We start from the raw sequence: 21847 nt of genomic DNA on the forward strand, positions 1-21847 counted from the left end.
ATTCTTGTTAGCCCAAGTATTTGCAGACTCTTGATTAATTAGCTCACTTTTTGGTGTGTATTTTTGGACTAAAGTATGATATATTTGTTTCTTTCTTAGTTTCATTGTTTAACATTGTTGCATATTGCTTTGATATAGTTTGTAAAAAAAAAGATATACAAATATTTAAATAAAATAATTAAATAGAATGTGCAATTATATAATATAAGGTTTTGCCATTAAAGCACATTCCACTTTACCAAGCTTTCTGACGGAACAGGTTGATTTTTGGTAGTGTCACCCACCCTGTGGAATACCCTCCCATCAGATGTCAATGAGATGAATAACTATATAACATTTAGAAGACACCTGAATGCAGCCCTGTATAGGGAAGCCTTTCAATGTGTAATGTAATGCAACCCAGTCCGTTGGCAGAGTATTGTTGTTGTTGTTGTTGTTGTTGTAGTTGTTGTTGTTGTTGTTGTTGTTAGAAGACAAATAATGGAGGAGCCCTGATGCAACTAGCTATTTATTCCAATAATATAGAATGAATATTGTAGTTTAAAGATCATTTGCTCTAGTTTTAAATTGATTTAATGTTATTATTTTTGAATACTACCCACATAGAGAGCCTTTTACAGTGAAGAACAGATTATAAATTTAAAAACACAGTGACATCTGTAGGGAAACATATTTATGGCACCTGCTGAAAGGGAAGCTCTTACAAATATTCTGATGTGCAAACAAAAGCAAAACTCCAGAGTTCTAAAACATGAAGGTGCAGAAATTCTTCAGGCCTTATTTCTTATTAGATGTTCCCTGTTGTTCAGCTCAGGCCGTAACACAATAATGTAGCATTTGGGGGCAAAGATGCAGCACAGCAGACCAGCACTGGAGGCTAAGATAGAAAAGATCTCCACAGCTACCATGTATTTTCCCTTGGTGCTCAGGTAGGAGGGAATAAAGGACAGCCAAACACTGCAAAAGACCAGCATGCTGAAAGTGATGAACTTGGCTTCGTTGAAACTGTCAGGTAACTTCCGGGCAAGGAAAGCCACAGTGAAGCTGACAATAGCCAGGAAGCCCATGTAGCCCAGGACACAGTAAAACATAGTCACGGATCCCTCATTGCATTCTAGTACAACTTCTTTAGTCAACGAGTGTGTGTCAACATCTGGGAATGGGGGTGAGAATCCCAGCCACACAGTACACACAGCTGCTTGAATAAGGGAGCTGGAAGCCACAATGGAAGTGGTTGTTCTCTTCCCCACCCACTTCCTCATCTTGGATCCTGGTTTGGTGGCCATAAAAGCCAGAACTACTGTGATGGTTTTTGCTAACACGCAAGAAACAGCTACTGAGAAGATGATGCCAAATGTTGTTTGTCGGAGGAGGCATGTCACCTTCTCAGGCTTTCCGATGAATAGCAATGCACAAAGGAAGCAGAAGAGAAGGGCAATGAGGAGAGTGTAGGTGAGGTCCCGATTGTTGGCTTTGACAATGGGTGTGCTGTGGTGCTTTAGAAATGTCCACAGCACCAGAGCTGTAACCAAAGAAAAGGAAAGAACAAAGCAGACTAAAATGTTCCCCAAAGTTTCTTCAAAAGACAAGAAGCTTATTTCCTTGGGAAGGCACATATCCCGATTTGTGTTTGGATATTCTTCTTCTGAGCATTTATTACAATCATTCATGTCTGAAAAAGAAGGCATATGGTCTTAATTTGGGGGTGGGGAGAGTTATAATTGGGTTGTTGTTTTTGCAAACAGAGAACATATTTTAGTCTATACTTCCTTCAGCACGTGCAGTATGAAAAGTATCACTCATCCTCTAAGTGGCACAGAACGTGGGATTACTAAATCACAGTTAATTTGCTTTGGTGGCCTTGTTTAAAAGGTATACATCCATAGCACAGCATCTAACGCAGGCTAGGAGAATAGTAGAGGAGCAAGAAATTGTTATATTTGTGCTATGCCAGCTCCCAGGATGGCACAGCAAAGAGGCCCAGAGCTGCAAGTTGCTGAGGGGGGTCAAAAAGATCATTTTCCAATTCACTTCTGTTCTTCAAACATCTCATGATGCCAGCATGTGTTTACCCTCTCTATCACTTGTAGGCATACCACCTAAGTGCTGTAATGATGGAGCCAGGTGAAGTCACACTCCCCCCTCATCAAAAGTACTCCACTATGACTTGAACTGCTCTGCCTTTCACTAGAGTAGGGGTGGTAAACCTGCTGCCTGCAGTCCAAACTTGACATGCCAGGCCTCCTCATTTGACTCTTGGGGCTCCTTTGAATATGCCATGTCCACCTGCCTTGCACCAGATATCAGGATGTGGTGCAGGTAAGTCTAGGGCTTCAATGTGGTAATAATCAGAAGCTAAAAATGAGCTCCCCTTCTTTCCTTTGCTGGAGCAGTTAGCTGATGAGTGGTGCTAGCACTACTTGCTCCAGCGTAAAATCTCTAGATCATCAGCAGTCTCAAAGGAAACTGCTTATCCCTCCCAGTGCTGCAGGTATAAGTGCAATATCCAAAATCAGATGTCTCTCTCTCTGTGTGTGTGTGTTATTATGTAGAAATTAGGACATTAGCTATCTTACAAAAGTTTGGGAGTCTCAATACAAAGTGTTGTTGAATAGATGTAATATTAGTGTGCAATTCTATCCTACCCCCCACCAGCCTGCCATTGCTTTACCAGTGTGGGCCTGTGTCAGAGTGTTCAGACCAAATCAGTCCCAATGGTGGCAGAGGTGATGGCTCAGGATCCAAGTTCTCACAGGGTGGCATACTTCCTCTGCAAGCCCTGATGCCTTCCCCCCCTTCCTGCATCCTACATCACCCCCCAACCTGGTGCAAAGTGCATGTGAATATGTTTAAAGTATTGGATACATAATGCCTGGGTTGGGGCGTTTAATGGCTGCCATCCATGAACAATTCAACCCTCCCACTGAAAGTTACATTCTTTCCTGAATATCATCAGTACCTCCCTTCAGATAACTACTCAGAAGGCATTATCATTTCTTGATAGAAACTGATGTGAGTAACCTGAAGCTAATGATAATAGGGACCCCTGACCATTAGGTCCAGTCGTGACAGACTCTGGGGTTGCAGCGCTCATCTCGCTTTATTGGCCGAGAGAGCCGGCATACAGCTTCCGGGTCATGTGGCCAGCATGACGAAGCCGCTTCTGCACATTAATGGCTGCACATTCCAAACACTTCAAACATTAGAGAAAAGTAACTGTGATATAGGCACATTCCTCTGTCTTTAAGTCGGAACAATTGTGTCGAGTAATACAATATATTCTTAATTCTTACCCTCCTGGTCTGAAATCTTCCCTTCAGGACATGGGATGCAATCATAACAGCAAAATGGTTCCCCGTCCTTCACTTTCTTCCTAAAGCCAGGATGGCACCTCTCATTACATAAAGAAAGTGGCTGGGTCTAATGCAAAAATGAGAAAGCAAAATAGGAGATGTAATTCTTATGTTTCTTTTGACTTCTTTTTTGTTCCAAAGTGATATCACCATAAGCAGCATATGGTTAAGACTGCTACCTTTCTTTATTAGCACAAATAAAATGATATCCTATTGTGCCTAAATATTTACATTAATTACACTTGTCAAAGTGATGGGTTTTTTGTAAATTGATTCTCTACTTTGATTCCTATATGGGCTTTTACACTTTAGGTTATTCAATCATTGCAATGCATGTTTTTTCAGACATACATGCAAACATACATACATATCATTTTCTTTCAACTATTGGTATGTTTCAACAACCCATTGTTAGTATATGCTGGCAGAGGGTGCCAGGTATCATCTGCTTCTAGTGGTGGAATTTGGTGACTGTTAAATAACATAGAGATATAATTAAATTCTATATTACATTTCCTCAAAATCATTCTAGGTTAATAGAGAGAAGAACATATTAGCCATAGTAACTTTTGGAACCCCATATACTATATTTAATCTACTGTTCATCTTTCTTTGAGAAAAAAAGCAACAACAGCAGCAGTATATTTTTATAGGTTTTCATTAATATCTTATTAATAAATCAGTTTTAGACATCAGGACAGATAGTTGTTGGCATCTGTTTGTCTCAGGAGACAATGGAGTGTGGCTCTGGTTGTGAAGTCAAACTGCTGCATTAGCAGAACCAAAGTGACATCCCTGGGGTGTAAACCCGGGTAGTGTATATGGAGGTTCCTGACTGCCCCAAGACCCACCCCCTTTGTACTCATTGACATGGTCCAATGGAGCAATACATTTGGCACCAGTCTGGCTGCAGGAGTTGCCAGAAGGAGGCATACAATGTGCTGTCCAACCGTTTTAGGGTAGTGTTGCCATATCTTGAAGAGCAAAAAGAAGGATAGCCAAAGCTGCTGTTAGCACAAGCTGCAGAAGGAGGTGGATTGGTATGGGTGCATGGGGCAGTGGCTGTGGCATGCAGAGCAGCCCACGACTGCGCCCAAGCTGCCCGTGCCCGACCCCACACCGAAGCCACCTGTGCCTGCATCCAAGCTCAAGCCCACCCGCCAAAAAACCCAGACATTTCCGTTAAAGTGTTTCAGATCCCCCCCCCCCCCAAGGACATATCTTGGATTTCCCAGATGTGTGGCACTCTGGATCTGTGTAGGCTTTACTTCTTAGCATTTTCTTTTCCTGAAAATATCATGCAAGTAGCAGAGGTTTAGCACCAGAGTTTTCAGTCTCCTAGATGGGCTACCTTCCCAGGTTGATAGGTCCTATCTGCCCCTCACTCTCCTTTACACCATGTGCAAAAACTGCCTTCTTGACCGTTCAACCCCGTATTGCTCTTGTCTGCTCTATCCACCGGAGCATGTATTTGCCTGCAGGTGAAGTCCCTTACTAAATGAGGGTTTGAGACCCATTGACTACCCTCACCTCACTTATCAGGCCAGTTGAAACCTTTCCCAGGGTTTGGCCATTGTCCTATGCTGCAAGCTTCTAGGAGTTATAGCTGAGGGCTGAGGGCTGAGGGCTGAGGGCTGAGGGCTGAGAGCAGGGTGGGGACCAAAGGTGTACAAACTACCCCAGAAAAAGCATGATATGTTGCCCACCAGAGGTACTACCCCATCCCTAACACCACATACACCCCAGACAGTTTGTACTCATTCAAAATTGGATATAATGTTCACTAGGCAAGGGACTTACCTGGTTAAACCCACTGTACCATGTTATGGCATCCGCATTGATGGTGAACACTTGGTTAGGATCCACCCTTCCAACTTTCACCCTATGAAATGATTGGTTTGGGAAAACAATCCAGTTGATCACATCAAATCCAGCCACTATCTCCCCATTCTGGTCAAAGGAAACTGTGTCTCCAGCATTGTTGTTAAAGGAGACACTTCTGAGGAAATGATGGAGCTAGGTTGGTTAGAAGAAGGTAAGAGTTGAGAAAGGACTGCAATTGGATTTTTCATATCAAGAAGTAATGTTATGTATGGGTTTTGATTTGGCGGGAAAACATAGAATCATAGAATCATAGAGTTGGAATAGACCACAAGGGCCATCGACTCCAACCCCCTGCCAAGCAGGAAAAACCATCAGAGCACTCCTGACATATGGTTGTCAAGCCTCTGCTTAAAGACCTCCAAAGAAGGAGACTCCACCACACTCCTTGGCAGCAAATTCCACTGTCGAACAGCTCTTACTGTCAGGAAGTTCTTCCTAATGTTTAGGTGGAATCTTCTTTCTTGTAGTTTGGATCCATTGCTCCGTGTCCGCTTCTCTGGAGCAGCAGAAAACAACCTTTCTCCCTCCTCTATATGACATCCTTTTATATATTTGAACATGGCTATCATATCGCCCCTTAACCTCCTCTTCTATGAAAAATACTCTCACTGTTTATGATTTAGAGATGGGAGCAGATACAATTAATGATGAAAATCATAACTGTGACATGATTGTCAATGTTATAATGAATTTGACTTAAGAGTTGCCTTAAACAGAAGTCTCACATCAGTTTACAAAATGTAATACATTATACCACCACAAAGCAAACTTCCTGTCACGTTTGTTCATACTCTTTCCCAAGAGAGTGATGGAGAGGAGGAAGGCAGTGGAGAGATCTGTGTAGCTTCAGTGCACCAGCAGAACCAGTGCTCCCACAGGGCAGCTGCTCTATCTCAACTTCCCTGCCACTTTCCCCTGCTAATCTCCCTTCTGGCCAAGAGCAGTGATGATGCCACCAGGAAGCTATTTGGTTATCCACCTATTTGACTCCCATCATGAAAACGTATCTTCCAATAAATGCTTCTACAGCAAATGTCTTTTTTGAACATTCACCCATTACATTGAATAGTTTGCACATTCATTCATACGCCTTTAGGCACTGGGCAAAAATGTTCTTTTTTAACCAGGCCTTTTTTAACCAACATCCCATTCCCTTTTAAAATGTGGCTCTTTTTGGTTATTGCTTTTATTTTTATTTTATATATTGTGATCCTTTTATGTGAACCACCCTGAGACCTCCAGGTATATGGTGGTATAATAATAATAATAATAATAATAATAATAATAATAATAATAATAATAATATGCATAACTGCTACTGTCCCAACAGATGATTCATTGCATTTATTCCCCCCCCCCCCGAAGTATAGTTTGCTGAATTTGTTTGTGTATAAGTAGGGTTTTTATGTTGCTGAGGACTGCAAGTCTTTTAAAAAATGTTTTATTCTCTCTCACACAGAGATATATACATTGCTTTTTTTCTAATAAAAATGTTTAGGAGTGCTCTCATTTTCCTACTCATATTGAAATACTACCCCTTAATGAGGCCAAACTTAGATTCACAAATTGTTTAGGGGTATGCGTTTCTCTGCATCCCCCCCATAAAAAAGAGGTAATTACTGAAATTGAATTACCTGTGATTGAATTGATTTCTGTTCTATGTTCTGGATAATATTGCTTTTTAGCCCTGTAGGTTTATTATCATTGTTATCATTATTATCATTATCATCATTATTATCATCATCATTATTATTATCATTATTATCATTATTATGCTTCCAAATTATAGATAAAACTCTTAAATGAACAAATAAAATTTCAAAATGTCAAAAAGACTTGAGCAATATAAACCAATTGCAGCAGTACAGTAAGCAGTAGCAAGCATGAATGAATGCTGGAATGTATTGTGGCATGTTTCTATATGTCTATACTCAACCTAAAGCGGAATTATTTAACGTAGCGCCCTTCTCCAGATTTTGTTGGATTCTAACCCCCATCAGTCCAAACCAGCATGGCTAATTGTTAGGGATGATGGGCATTGTAGTCCAATAAATATCTGGAGGACAGCCTTGAACTGGAATGTGGGTTACTTAGTTAATCAAAGTGTGTGAGAGAAAGGGATCACTTGGGAAGAATAATGAGGGGCAGAGAGAATGCTTCTTAAAGCTACACCTATACACCTTATAGATAGAAAACCAAGTATGGTTCATATACTAAATTCAATGGAACCAAGGAGCCCATCTTAAAAGACCAATGGGCTACTATTTTCATACTAGTTGGTGAAAATGAATAAAGATGAACAGTGGTAGAGTTGTGGGGAAAGAATTTTCTTATATAGATTTGAGTCTATTGTACCACGGTTGTGGTAGTCTGTCAATTAACATTGCTGAGCATATTACCTGCCACAGCTGTTGATTCTGATGCTCCATTTTACTTTCCATTGCTCTGTGTTTGAGTCTAGATGAGGACATGTCATGTAAAGCATGGGCTACAGCATAGACAGCGTTGTAGATGCTATAGCTGTGGCCATTCATGTTCATCTCAAAGAATGGTGCTGGGAGGCTTTCCAATTTCTCCTCCCCAGTGCATATATTCTCCTCTACATCTGCCATATCTGCATCTGGGAATACACAGCCAAAGGCCTGTTTCCAGAAGTCCCTGATGAAACCGTCTCCTTTTGTGCTGAAAGGATTTCTTCTCTCAACAAATGATTTGAATTTTGGGAAGTCATTGGAGTGGATTGTGAAGGATAGGACACCATGAAATATTTCTGTTTCCCAGTTCCTTTGAAACACTTGTGAAGTGAGCTCCATTTGGGCTGTTGTTATCCATACCATAGCTTTTGGTAGACATGGTGGATTTTCTGCAAAATATGGAATCCATCTCAAGAACACCGTTGATTTTGATTCTCCATAAAACAGAACAACATTTGTTGTACTATGCATTACTTCATTATATATTTCCTCACCATGTTCTACTACTTGGTTAATTTGAGAGGGATCAGTGAATAGGGGGACTCTTTTTATGAATGCATAGCAGACACCTTTCTGGGAAAAGAGTGGTAATACAGTTTGCGAAAATCTTTCACCGTTTTCATCATCCATTATAAAGACTCCTATCCATGTCCATTTGAAATATAGAAGCAAAGAAAGAATCCCTGTATATTGAAGGGCTTCACGGGGGACCATCTGGTAGAAGGAATGCCCTGTGGTTTCATCATTCATCAATGGAATGGAACCATATATGAGCTGAAGAGAAATTGGGGAAGGGGGAGAAAGAGAACAGTAATAGAATGTATCTGTCATGCTGAAGGTTTCAAAACCATGAACGTTAGAGTACCATGCCATCTCTCTCCTAATCAAAGCTACCTGTCTGCAAAATAAGGAGGGATTCAATATTTGCCAATTCCCCCTCCCCTCAGGAGTGCTTGCCCCTCTATAAATCTGCTCCAGAGGATTTGGGGACCCTCCAAAGTAGATCTTTGTAAAGTGTGGGGCCTAGCAAGAGTGGGAGAAATGGCCAAAAATTGCTTTCTACAACTGATGGATGATCATCTGAGGGGGAAGGCATTTGATTCATCCCACACCTTATCAGTCTTCACAACAATAATACAAGTGAATTGTACTGCTTTATTTCTCAAGATAGCTGTGACTAAAAGAATATGGGATTAACTATGACCACTGAGTGGCTCCATGGGTGAGGTGGAAACAGTGGGGATTCTTTTCATTTTTTTAATTGCTACATGACTCCAACATTCTGATAAAAATATTGTCAAGATAAAGTAAGAGGTAACTCTTAGAGGAAGTTGCCTTATACAGCGTAAGACCAATTGTCCATCTAGCTGAGTACTGTGATTGGCAATGACTTTGCAGGGGTGTTTCCCAGTCCTACATGGAACCTGGGATAGTTTGCATACAAAGAAGATGCTCCAACACTGAGTAACAGCCCTTCTCAAGCAATGTTATTTTGACCATACACAAGTTCTTTAACTTTTTTCTTTATCAGGATAGGGAGAGCTGAATCTCGATACCTTGCTCTCACTCCGACATGGAATGAGGGGGGTAGGGAGGTGCTGAGTGCAAAATCACTTCACCTGCCGAAAACCCACCAACACTGCCACTAATAAGCAATGGTTTCCCTGTTAATTAGAGCTTAATTGGACTAAAGTACAGGAACATGCTAGAAGAGATGAGATCACAAACTGCAGAACAAATCAACTGCTAGGACTTTAAGGTTTGAACTTGAGATAAGGCTTTCAGAGCAAAATACGGTGAGGGGGAGAGGAGCCTACAGTTTCTTTGTTTAAAGTTTTATTCTCTACATTTACGATTCAGCAACCCTCCTCTCAATGTTAGTTTAAATTATATTTATACAAACGAGATGGAAGAAATTGGATTATAAATATGGACTATAACATCAAACGGAACTGTGCGTGTAAAAAAAGGAAAGAGGGAGCGAAGCTCTATTTTGCAAAAGATTTACAATGGAAACTTAGAGCTGACTCTTCCCCATCCTTTATTATTTACAAAGTGAACTGAATAACACTAAGAGGACTTGGAATTTAATTTAATTGGAAGTGTAATTGCTCATATATCTTCAGTAGGAAGGAAGGATGAAAGGAGTCTGTGAACTGCCAGAAACTGATAAGGTTCATCTGCAGTTCAATGAATCTGCAGTTCATTGAGTCATCTGCAGTTTGACAGACTGCTCTTCTTCCCAGGCTGAGAGGAAAAATGGTGGCAACAGGTAATATTTACTGGGACAGAGTGCCTTTTGCAGCTGTTATTAAAGTTGCAAAACAACAAAACATGGGACAGAGCAACAGAGAAATTTCTGGAACAACAATGGGATATCAGCTCCGCCCAAGGCATGACAGAAAACAGCAACAACCAGGGGAAAGAAAAACATAACATCTTACAAGGACAGGAAGAAACACCACAGACAATAATTGCCACACACAGGAAAAACAAGGATATATGTTGAGTTCCTCACTTGTAGTTTTATAAATCATTTAATGTGTCAACACAAATAGAAGTTATTAATATTGCAGTTGTTGTATGAGGAATTCTTATTATGACCAGAATGTAATTGAAATTAATTAGATTTTGGAACACAAAAATAAAGAAAACGATCAAAACATCAAATCTAGCACACTGGGGTCCCTCTGTATCTAAATAATATTATTCGGTATTTGAACGATTTGTAGTAATAATTATATTATAAATTGGAATTGTTATAATGAGGCTATTATTGGACTGTAATTGAGAACTAATAAAAATATTATTTTTTAAAAGAAGGAACAAGTAATGGTGAGTGTCACTTAAATTCCAATAACACACACAAAAGCACACAAATCTCCTACCTGCGGAATCTTATAGTTATTCAAGAGATTTGCCATGTTAAAAGAAATGTGGGCATCTAGTCCCCCAATGACAGCAATTAGATTTTTCTGGTTGTTCTTTATGTAGTTAGGGATAAATCTTTCCAGAGCTGATAGAAGCAGCATTGTGGCATAATAGGTCTTCCTTGCATTGTTATGGCTGTCATAGATGTTGAATCCCAATGTGAGATTGGGTAAGATATGAGGGTTTTCATTGATCTCCTTTACTGCAAAAACCAAGGCTGTGAAGTGTTGGTAATACTTGGGCACTATGCTGGAATGAGAATTGCATTCTGTATCAAAAGCATATTTTATACACAGTTTAATCATTGTCATTGTGTTGTACATCTTATTGAATTATTCATTATTACAGTATTCAAATATTCTCTTTCTTGATCCATTCTTTGCACTAAGAGATATACAATACCAGAATTCACATTCAGAACATGACACACCATTTGCTTTCTGAGTATGGTGTCTTTTTTTTATATTGTTTGCGAAAATGAACTACATTGAAAAATCGAATGAGCTGATCATATTTAGTTTGAAAAGAAATGCTTAAGGGGAAACTTGTTAGCCATCATTAAATGTCTGAAAATTTGCCACGAATTAGGTGGATATGCATTATTTGCTCTTGTTTTTGACAAAAAGGTTTGAGTTAATTGGTGGGGAAAATTTTGGCTGAACGTTAGAAGAAATGTTTTATCTGTAAGGGCTTTTTGAGTATGAAACAGACTGCCTTGGGTTGTTGTGAGCTATGCTTGGCTGGAGGTATTAAGCAGAAGCTGGGTAGCATCTGACAGAGTTGCTGAATTTGACAGATTCATCCATCCCTTCTCCTAGGTAATTTAGTAAAGGATTGCAGCCAATATGGTCAAGCTGACTCAGCACAGAGTCATACTCATGATGAGCATCTGTTGAAGTTTAAAAAGGTAAAGGTAAAGGGACCCCTGACCATTAGGTCCAGTCGTGGCCGACTCTGGGGTTGCGGTGCTCATCTCGCTTTACTGGCCAGCATGACTAAGCCGCTTCTGGCGAACCAGAGCAGCGCACGGAAATGCTGTTTACCTTCCCGCTGGAGCGGTACCTATTTATCTACTTGCACTTTTACATGCTTTCAAACTGCTAGGTTGGTAGGAGCAGGGACCGAGCAACGGGAGCTCACCCCGTCGTGGGGATTCGAACCGCCAACCTTCTGATCGGCAAGTCCTAGGCTCTGTGGTTTAACCAACAGCGCCACCCGCGTCCCTTGAAGTTTAGGAGATATTAAAACAATGTTGGTGTGAATCAAAGAGAATCAAAAGGGGTTTGTGTGTGAGTCTCTAAGCTTTTCATGGACTGGGGCTTGATATGGTGCCCCAGAAGAAATGACATGGAGTTCTGCCTTCAAATGCATATCCTGCGGTTTTATTCTGAGTTTCCCTGCAAAGCAGGTGATACTGTAAGTTAAATAATATCTATTTGAAATAGAGGCTTGGCTTAAGTCTTTCTTACCAAAAGAAAGAAGAAATGCTAAACAACAAGCATAAGCTTGTGCACTATTTGGGGGAAAATACAAAAATCACAGATCTGTACTTTTTGAATTGACTTTAATTAAAGTGAATAAAGAGGTGGATCTACAGTATACAGATGGTCAAAAGTAAAACTGATACACAAACTTCCTCCATCCATCCATGGTACCTTTTTTGACACTTGACAAAACAAACCCTCCGTTTTTTTCAGGATCCCCTAATTGATGGTTAGTCATTGTACAACTCCTATAACTCTGGCCATTGGCCATTTTGCCTAGGGCTGATGGGAGTTGCATTCTAACGGCACTCAGAGGACAGCACCTTGGTCACCCCTGCATTCACTCTTTTAAAGACAAGAACTCAGTGATCTGAAGGTGCGGCTCTAATGCTCATTATCCCAGGGTCAAATTGCATGAAAGAAAAGCAAACAACCATTAAGGCCTTACATAAAAATATCTGTCAATGTTGGCAGGGGTTCTTCTGAGAAAAGTATTTCACTGGTGACCACGCAGCCGTGATAAGCTACAGAACCAATGATGAAGTTTCCTGGCTGATAATATGTGTGAACTGGCGGCTGTGGATAACGGACACTGCACTGAACCCTGTGAGCCATGCATGCCATATGAGGTAACAGGGCCAGTAGCAAAATGACTAAAACCATTCTCAGTACAAGCCCAGATTTTAACGCTACATACAAAAGCCCCTATTTTGTTCTACAGCATAATCATTACAGTCTCTCTGATTAAAAACTGCTTGAGCTGAACATTGTACATTTTCCTGATAGCCCCAAACCTGGAATATCCAAGAGCAGAACCATGGATCTCTGCCCTGCTCCCAGTTCTCCTCCCTGCCCCTGAATTTTACAGGGTATATTTATTACATTGTTCACAGACTTTGCTCTTTGTTTTGCTAGTGGACATTGATATTCCACTGGGATTTACCTGAACATTGAAAGTAATTGCAGTTCTTCTGACAAGGTAATTGTGGAAGTAATTGTTGAGTTAAAGTTGGGGAGCCCCTGAGGAATAGAGAAAATTTGTTTGTCACATATTCTGAACTGAAAGATTCGTTCTCAGCTATACAAAAACGGATGGCATGATTTGGAGTCACTGACAGCAAGATAGGGATATTGTATTCACTGCTTTATGATAAGCGTCACCAACATGGCACTTGTGTGTGCCAGTGTGCTGTTGCACAGCACAGCCCCAGAGCCAGAGCAGGGTTCATGGGAGTTTGTATGGTATAGGAGTTCAAAGGAAGAAGCCCCAAACACCAGAATGATCAGGTCTAATGCATTATTGAAGGAAGACGTTGGCTTACAGCAAAGCAGCCTGCCAGTTCCCCTTGCCCCAGTTCAAAGCACACAGGGGATGGCCTTCACAGCCAGGAGATGACTTGTCCACACCCAAGTGAAAGTTCATACATTCGTTATATAGCGAGGTATCTACCTGACAAAGAGAGGTTATGTGGCAAATACTCAAACATTACAGATAGTTCCTCTTCTGGGCTCTGAGCCCAACATCCCAGTCCCACAGATAAGCGCACCATCAAAGCAAGCCAATTAGTGCATATCAAAGCAAGCATGTATAAAGCTTTAGGAGCTCGTATCCATAGCATGAAGATGCAGGGTCCTGGAGACACAGGGATTTGCTCCTTTCTGGTCATTCAGGTGCTGCACATCACTTAGCTTAGCATAACTGAGCTTAACATATTTTCCAGCACAGTCTTGTGGGTGGCTCTTTGCAGACTAACCAGAGATAAAACCAAGAATTACTCTATGATTTACAATTGGTTGCAAATGGTGCCTTGTCAGACATAGCATCCCAGCTGTGGACCACTATTCTTCCATACATTAAACTGGCACAAACATTAGCCAGATAAATAAATTCCTTATACTGGCAGGCTTCTTGATTAAACAGCTTGCTTCTAGATATCATAGCATGAAAGGATATTATATAAAGATTCTATATAAAGAGTCTTTGCTGCAGTGTTTAAATGGGTTTACATTGTCAACATTGAGATCGTTCTGTATGGAGGATGGAATTTAAATTTTAGAAAGAAAGAAACCAATTTCAAGTTAGAAGAATGTTGAGGCCTCTGGGGAAACATATTTAGGGCACCTGCTGAGAGGAAATATCTCATGAATACTCTGCTGTGCAAACAGAAACAAACCATTAAACTTTGAAATTATGGTGAATAATGCAGACATATAAACTCTTCAGCCTTTATTTCTTATTAAATGTTCCCTGTTGTTCAGCTCAGGCCGCAACACAATAATGTAGCATTTTGGGGCAAAAATGCAAGTCAGAAGTCCAGCACTAGAGGCTAAGATAGAGAAGATCTCCACAGCTACCATATATTTTCCCTTGGTACTGAGGTAGCTTGGAAAGAAAGATATCCAAACACTACAAAAGACCAGCATACTGAAAGTGATGAACTTGGCTTCATTGAAACTGTCAGGTAACTTCCTGGCAAGGAAAGCCACAGTGAAGCTGACAAGAGCCAGGAAGCCCATGTAGCTCAGGACACAGTAAAACATAGTCACAGATCCCACATTACATTCTAGTACAACTTCCTTAGCCATTGAGTGCATGTCAGCATCAGGGAATGGGGGTGAGGATCCCAGCCAAGCAGTACAGATACCTATTTGAATAAGGGAACAGGAAACTACAATGGAATTGGTCATTCTCTTCCCCACCCACTTCCTCAGCCTGGATCCTGGTTTGGTGGCCATGAAAGCCAGAACCACTGTGAAAGTTTTTGCCAGTATACAAGAAATAGCCACTGAGAAGATGATGCCAAAAGCAGTCTGTTGAAGGAGACAGAATACCCTTCCAGGTCGGCCGATGAACAGCAGTGCAGAAAGGAAGCAGAGCAGGAGGGAGATGAGAAGAGTGTAGGTGAGGTCCCGGTTGTTGGCTTTGACAATGGGTGTGTTGTGATGCTTCAAAAATGTTTCCAGGACCAGAGCTGTGATGAAAGAAAAAGAAAGGGCAAAACAGGCTAAAATGATCCCCAAAGGTTCTCCGTAAGTCAAAAAGCTTATATCCTTGGGAATACACAGATCCCGATTATTGTTTGGATATTCTTCTTCTGAACATTGATTGCAGTCATTCATATCTGAAAAAAGGAAATATGTGTTGTGATATTTGTTTGGAATATTCATGGTAATGCATTTTTTTTGGAGGTTTTATGTCTGGTTTGATAAAAATTTATTTAAAGCTTGGGACCATAAATGTTATATGTCAGGAATGGTTTGAAGAAAAGTAATCCTAATAGAGTCCTAAATTTACAGGCACATTCCTCTGTCTTTCAGGCAGACCCCTTCTATTTCACAACGCTGTACAATATACACATGATACTTACCCTCCTGATCTGAAATCTTCCCTTCAGGGCATGGGATGCAATCATAACAGCAAAATGGCTCTCCCTCTTTCAATTTCTTCCTAAAGCCAGGGGGGCACCTCTCATTACATAAGGAAAGAGGCTGAAACTAAGGTACAAATGAGAGAGCACAATAATAATGCTGAGAATAGTGTGTTAACAAAAAGACCCCAAAATATTTTGATTTTCCTAAGTGATACAGTGGAACCTTGGTTTTCAAATGTAATCCATTCCAGAAGTCTGTTTGACTTCCGAAACATTTGAAAATTGAGGATCAAACGGCTGTCAACAAGTTCAAAGGAAAAGAAAAAGAAAAAAGCTGCTCAGAAGCCATTTGACTTCCAAGGCGCATTCGAAAACAGAAGCATTCGCTTCTGAAATTTCGGCATTTGGCTTTCAAAACATTCAGCAGCTAGGACTTTCAAAAATTGGGGTTTGATGCCACATCATGCATATATATATATATATATATATATATATATATATATATATATGCTTTCGTAGATTTTCACGGGTACAGGAATGCAGGTTTTGGTGTCCTCGGGTATCTTCCCGTGTAAAAGTTGGGGTGTCTAGGCGACGTTTCGACGAGGTCTCACTCGTCATCTTCAGGCTGGTGCTTTCGGCTTCTTGTTACTGGAACAGAGCAGGATCTCAGTGTTTGAGTTCCTATAAATACTGTTGAGGAGGTGTGGCCTCCTATGTTCTGGGCAGAGAGGAAGTTCCCAGGCTAGTGAAGAAAAGGCACACTAGCCTGGGAACTTCCTCTCTGCCCAGAACATAGGAGGCCACACCTCCTCAACAGTATTTATAGGAACTCAAACACTGAGATCCTGCTCTGTTCCAGTAACAAGAAGCCGAAAGCACCAGCCTGAAGATGACGAGTGAGACCTCGTCGAAACGTCGCCTAGACACCCCAACTTTTACACGGGAAGATACCCGAGGACACCAAAACCTGCATATATATATATATATATATATATATATATATATATATATATGACACCACCTGCATATTGATATTGATTCACTACATTACCTGTATGTGCTTTTATACAATAGATAATTCAAGATTTATAAACTTTGTGTTTTCACACACACACACATTTTATTTAGATATTTGACATGCACTAAATGTAACACTTCTGCTTGAACTAAACATTGCCAGTAGAGCATGACTGAGTGTTAAATGACTTATATTATAATCTTATGTATATTTAAACCAATAGAGATATGATTAAATTCTATATAAAATTTTCTCTGAACCATTTCTACATGAATAAAGGCAAGAACAAAGCAACATTTGTTTGTTTATTTGTTTTATCTCGTTATAGACCACCTTTCTCGCAGGTTAGTATTCAAGATGGCTAATTGTGGAATCATAGCCACTTGTGGAATCCCATTTTCCCAACAGTTCATCCATTGTGCATTCTCAGTGAAATCCCCTGCCTCCAGATTTTATAGTTTTCATCACTGTCTGATGAAAATTATTTTACACATCAGGACAGAGCATCAGTATTAATTCAAAACTGGATGTCTTTTCAAACTGCAGACAATTGGATCCTACCTGGTTAAACGTGCTATACCATGTTATCTCATCTGCATTGATGGTGAATACTTTGTTGGGGTCCACCCTTCCAACTTTCACTCTGTGAAATGATTGGTTTGAAGAAACAATCCAGTTGATCACATCAAATCCAGCCACTAACTCCCCAAACTCATCAAAGAAAATCTTGTCCCCACCGCTGTTGTTAAACGTGACATTTCTGAGAAATTGATGTAGCTAGGTTGAATAGCAAAAAGCAATAGTTTAGAAAAGGCTGAAGTTAGATCTTGCATATTAAGGTCTAACGTCTACGGTTTTCTAGTGAGAAAAGACTACAGAAACACAAGAATTAAATTAATGCACATAAGTCTTAATAGAATGGACGCCTTTATCTTACTGACAACACAGCTAGGGATATAAGGGGAATCCTTTAGTAGCAAGCAAATTTCCTCCTGTTCACCTGTTCAGCCCCTATCATAGTTATTCCTTAAGTCTCTTTTGTCCTTAAGTCTCTGCTGCATTTTTTAAAAGGTTTGTACGTAATATGTAAATATTGTGTTGCAATCTACATAATCTACATATTCATCAATGTATAATTGCTGTCCCAACGGGGGTTTCATTGCTTTCCCCCCCTTTTTTTTGAAGTGTTGTTTGTTGACTCTGTGTATGTGTAAATTGTTGCTAGAGGCTATAATCCAAATCCTACCCAGAAGTAAAACCCATTTAATTCAAGGGGTTTATTTCCCAGGTAAATGCAGGTATGATTGTAATGTTAATACACTTGCTACTATGAAGGCTGACGCCGAATGGAATACACTATTCATTATTTTTCTGCAGTTTCACACACATTGCCTTTTTATGTATTAAAATGCCTTTATGAAACATAATGTTTCATTAAAAAAGGATTTCATATAATCCTGAACACAGACAGCAAAATATCAACAGGATCAGCAGGATTCTAAATAGCCATTCCCTGATGCCAGAGTGAAGAAAGAAATACTGGATTAAGTTTATGCAGAGCTTTACAGTGAAGATAGCACAAGCAAGACCAATACTAGCCAATGTGGTATTCACTTCCAGATATTGTTGGACTACGATACCTTTCCCACCCCGACCTGGCCACTGTGATCCATGCGACGGTCATCTCCAGGCTTGACTACTCTAATTCGCTCTACGCGGGGCTGCCCTTAAAGCTGTCCAGCGGGTGCAGAATGCTGCAGCGAGGCTCCTCACAGGGTCTCTGCCATGGGAGCATATTCATCCAGTGCTTTTCAAGCTGCACTGGCTCCCGGTGGAGTACAGGGTCAGATTTAAGGTGCTGGTTTTGACCTTTAAAGTCCTTCACGGCCTAGGACCCTCATACCTATGAGACCGCCTCTCCCGTTAAGCCCCACGGAGAGCCTCAAGGTCCATAAATAGCAACACCCTAGTGGTCCCGGGCCCTAAGGAAGTTAGATTGGCTTCAACCAGAGCCAGGGCCTTTTCAACTCTGGCTCTGGCCTGGTGGAACGCTCTGCCTCATGAGACCAGGGCCCTGCAGGATCTGATTTCTTTCCGCAGGGCCTGTAAGACAGAGTTGTTCCGCCTGGCCTTTGGCTTGGAGTCAATTTGATTCCCTCCCTCTCTTTCTTTTTTCTTTTCCTTCTCCTCCTGCGAGGAGGCTACATTTTAATATTTTAATGTTTCAATATTTTAATGTTGTATTTCAATTTTGTTTTTAAGTTGTAATCATTCAACTTGTTTTTATTATTGCTTGTAAGCCTATCTGAGCCCGGCCTTGACTGGGGAGGGCGGGGTATAAATAAAAATTATTATTATTATTATTATTATTATTATTATTATTATTACTCTCATCACCCCAGATAGTATAGTCAATAGTTAGGGAAGATAGGAGTTGTAATCCAAGAATGTATAGAGGGCATCATATTTACTACCCATGAGCAAGACCGTATCTCATTATGAGGTCCAAATAGTGTGATACACACGATCCAGGAAGATAAAAGCTACATACCTCACATTAATATACCCAGAGATCACAGAGATCACAGGAGAATACCCTACACTGATCAGTAAAAGTGTAACAGTGTACATTGTTTATAAACCTAAGTACACTGACAAAAAGGAATGAATCAGAGTAGACTGATAGGCTATTATTTCAACTCTAGTTGATTGAATATGAAGAAAGATTGAAAGATGAGCACTGGAAGAGTTGCGGGGAGTTAGTTTTATTATAAAGATTGTGGCATACAGTACCATGGTTGTGCCTCTCTGCCACTTGAACATGTTGAGTCCGTTACCTGCCACAACTGTTGATTTTGCCATTTCAGTCCCTCTCTATTTTCCATCGCTCTGTGTTTGAGTCTAGATGACAGTGCGTGATGTAAAGCATGAGCAGCAGCATAAACAGCATTGTAGATGCTGTAGCTGTGGCCAGACATGCTGGTTTCAAAAAGCGTTGCTGGAAGGGTGTCCAGTTTCTCATCCCCAGTGCAAATATCCCCCTCCACATCTCCCACATCTGGATTTGGGAAAACACAGCCAAATGCCTGTTGCCAGAAGTCCCTGATAAAACCATTTGCCTTTGCACTGGAAGGACTTTGGCTCTCAGCAAATGATTTGAATTTTGGCAGATCATTGGAGTGGATTGTGAAGGACAGAACACCATGGAATATTTGGGTATCCCAATCCTTTTGATAGACCTGTGAAGTGAGCTCCATTTCAGCTGTTGTTATCCACACTATTCCTTTTGGTAGACTTGGTGGATGTTGTGCAAAATATGGAAGCCATCTCAAAAAATACATGGAAACAGATTCTCCATTAAAAACAACCACATTGGCTGTACTATTCCTGACTTCACTATGGATTTTTGCACCTTCTTCAAGTATTTCTTTAATTTCATCAATGGAAGTCAACATAGGGACTCTTTGTATGAAGGAAAAGCAAACTCCACTATGGGAAAACATTGGTGATACAGTTTGTAAAAATCTTTCACCACTTTCATCATTCATTATAAAGACTCCAATCCATGTCCACCTGAAATGTAGTAGCAAAGAGAGAATCCCTGCATATTGAAGGGTTTCCTTAGGGACCATCTGGTAGAAAGAAAGGCCTAGAGTTTTATAATTCATCTGTGGAATGGAGCCATAGATGAGCTGGAGAGAGAATGGGGAAGGGGGAAAATGACAACAGCGTACTTTATGTTGCAACGTGAAGGATTCAAAATAGTGCATATAGAATGGAATCCAGTGCTGTCCACCCCTGCTGATGGATGCTACCTCTCAGCAACATAGGAAGTGAGCCAATGTTGTGGATTTCTCCCTCCCCTCAGAAGCATGCTTGTGGATTGAGGGGACTAAAGGAGCAGAAAGAATTATGGTCATATTTTTCTTCTTTATAAGTGAATAATAAACAGCAGGTTCATTTCTCTCTCCCTCTCTCTTCCTAAATTGAAAACAACCATACGAATAAAACAAAACAAACATCAGCAACTAGAGTATCACAAAAGAATATAAATAACACCAAACTAGTAAAAATATTCTTCCAAAATATAAAAAATGAATTCTGTCTCATTATTTGTAAGGGACATATTGATGACTTTAATTTTCACTGTAGAAAATGTTGAGGATTCAAGAAAGTGAGAATTAAACTCCCATACTACACACCTACACACACACACACAGAGAGAGAGAGAGAGAGAGAGAGAGAGAGAGAAAGAAAGAGAGAGAGAGAGAGAGAGAGAGAGAGAGAGAGAGAGCTGTCCTACCTGTGGAACCTTATAGATATTCAGGAGAGTTGCCATATTCATGGAAATTTCAGAATCCAGTCCCCCAATAACTGCTATCAGATTTTTCATTTTGTCACAAATGTAGTTTGGGATAAATCTCTCCAGTGCTGATAGAAGCAGCATTGTGGCCTGATAGGTCCACCTGGCATTGTTATAGCTGTCATAAATGTGGAAGCCCAAAGTGATATTGGGTAACATCTGAGGATTTTCATTGATCTCCTTTACTGCGAAGTCCAAGGCCACAATGTGCTGGTAATGCTTAGGTATTACACTAGAATTAAATTGAGATTCTGTATCATGAAGCTATTCCACATGTGCTCAGTATCTGATTCATTAATTACTTAATCAGTCTAATAATTAATGATTACATTATCTACATGTTATATTTCTTGAAGCACCTTTTGCTGTAATAGATAAGCACTACCACATAACTATACTTTCAGACTACGGTATCTTTTTCAATATCATTTGCTAAAATGAACTACACTGAAAAGTTAAATGAGCTGGGTATTCACAACCTGAAAAAAAGTTTGATGGAACAGACTGGGAGGTGGTGAGCTGCTCTTGGCTGGAGGTATTTAAGATGAGGCTGGACAGCTTCTGTTATGGATGCCTTAGTTTCAAGATTTCCTCCACTGAACAAAGTTGAACTATACGAGCACCAATAACCCTTCCATTTTTTAAAATAAGGTGTTATTTAACACACTCATACACATTCATAATAGCAACATTTTCATTCTGCATAAGCTGCTCACACCACCCACTTTACTAAAACAGAATTCACTGGCACTTAAACAACCATTAAGGTCTTACACAACCGATTCTGATAATGTTGGTAGGGGTTCTTCTTTGAATTCGCTTTCACTGGTGACAAAGCTGCCATGATAAGCGATGCCACCAATGATGAGATCTCCTTCCTGATGATACATGTGAACTGGATGCTGTGGATAATGGACACTGCATTGAACAATGTGATCTGCACATCCTGTTTGAGGAAATAGGACC

General features: G+C 40.3%; 2 protein-coding genes across 2 annotated transcripts; both read right to left on the bottom strand.

Annotated features, from left to right (window-relative positions):
• Window positions 1-770: 770 nt before the first annotated feature.
• On the bottom strand, window positions 771-10947 carry LOC114583200 (vomeronasal type-2 receptor 26-like). Its single transcript, XM_077918146.1, has 5 exons — window positions 10600-10947; window positions 7637-8485; window positions 5154-5369; window positions 3294-3420; window positions 771-1672 (listed from the first exon to the last, which is right to left on the bottom strand). The coding sequence occupies exons 1-5, from the start codon at window positions 10945-10947 to the stop codon at window positions 771-773; spliced, it is 2442 nt and encodes an 813-aa protein (XP_077774272.1).
• A 3399-nt stretch (window positions 10948-14346) lies between these two features.
• LOC114583199 (vomeronasal type-2 receptor 26-like) lies at window positions 14347-21771 on the bottom strand. The gene is made up of 6 exons (XM_028704540.2): window positions 21656-21771; window positions 20822-21113; window positions 19356-20210; window positions 17080-17295; window positions 15495-15621; window positions 14347-15248 (listed from the first exon to the last, which is right to left on the bottom strand). The coding sequence occupies exons 1-6, from the start codon at window positions 21769-21771 to the stop codon at window positions 14347-14349; spliced, it is 2508 nt and encodes an 835-aa protein (XP_028560373.2).
• Between the last annotated feature and the right edge of the window lie 76 nt (window positions 21772-21847).

This window comes from Podarcis muralis, chromosome 13 (genome assembly GCF_964188315.1).
Source record: "Podarcis muralis chromosome 13, rPodMur119.hap1.1, whole genome shotgun sequence".
Taxonomy (NCBI): Eukaryota; Metazoa; Chordata; class Lepidosauria; order Squamata; family Lacertidae; genus Podarcis; species Podarcis muralis.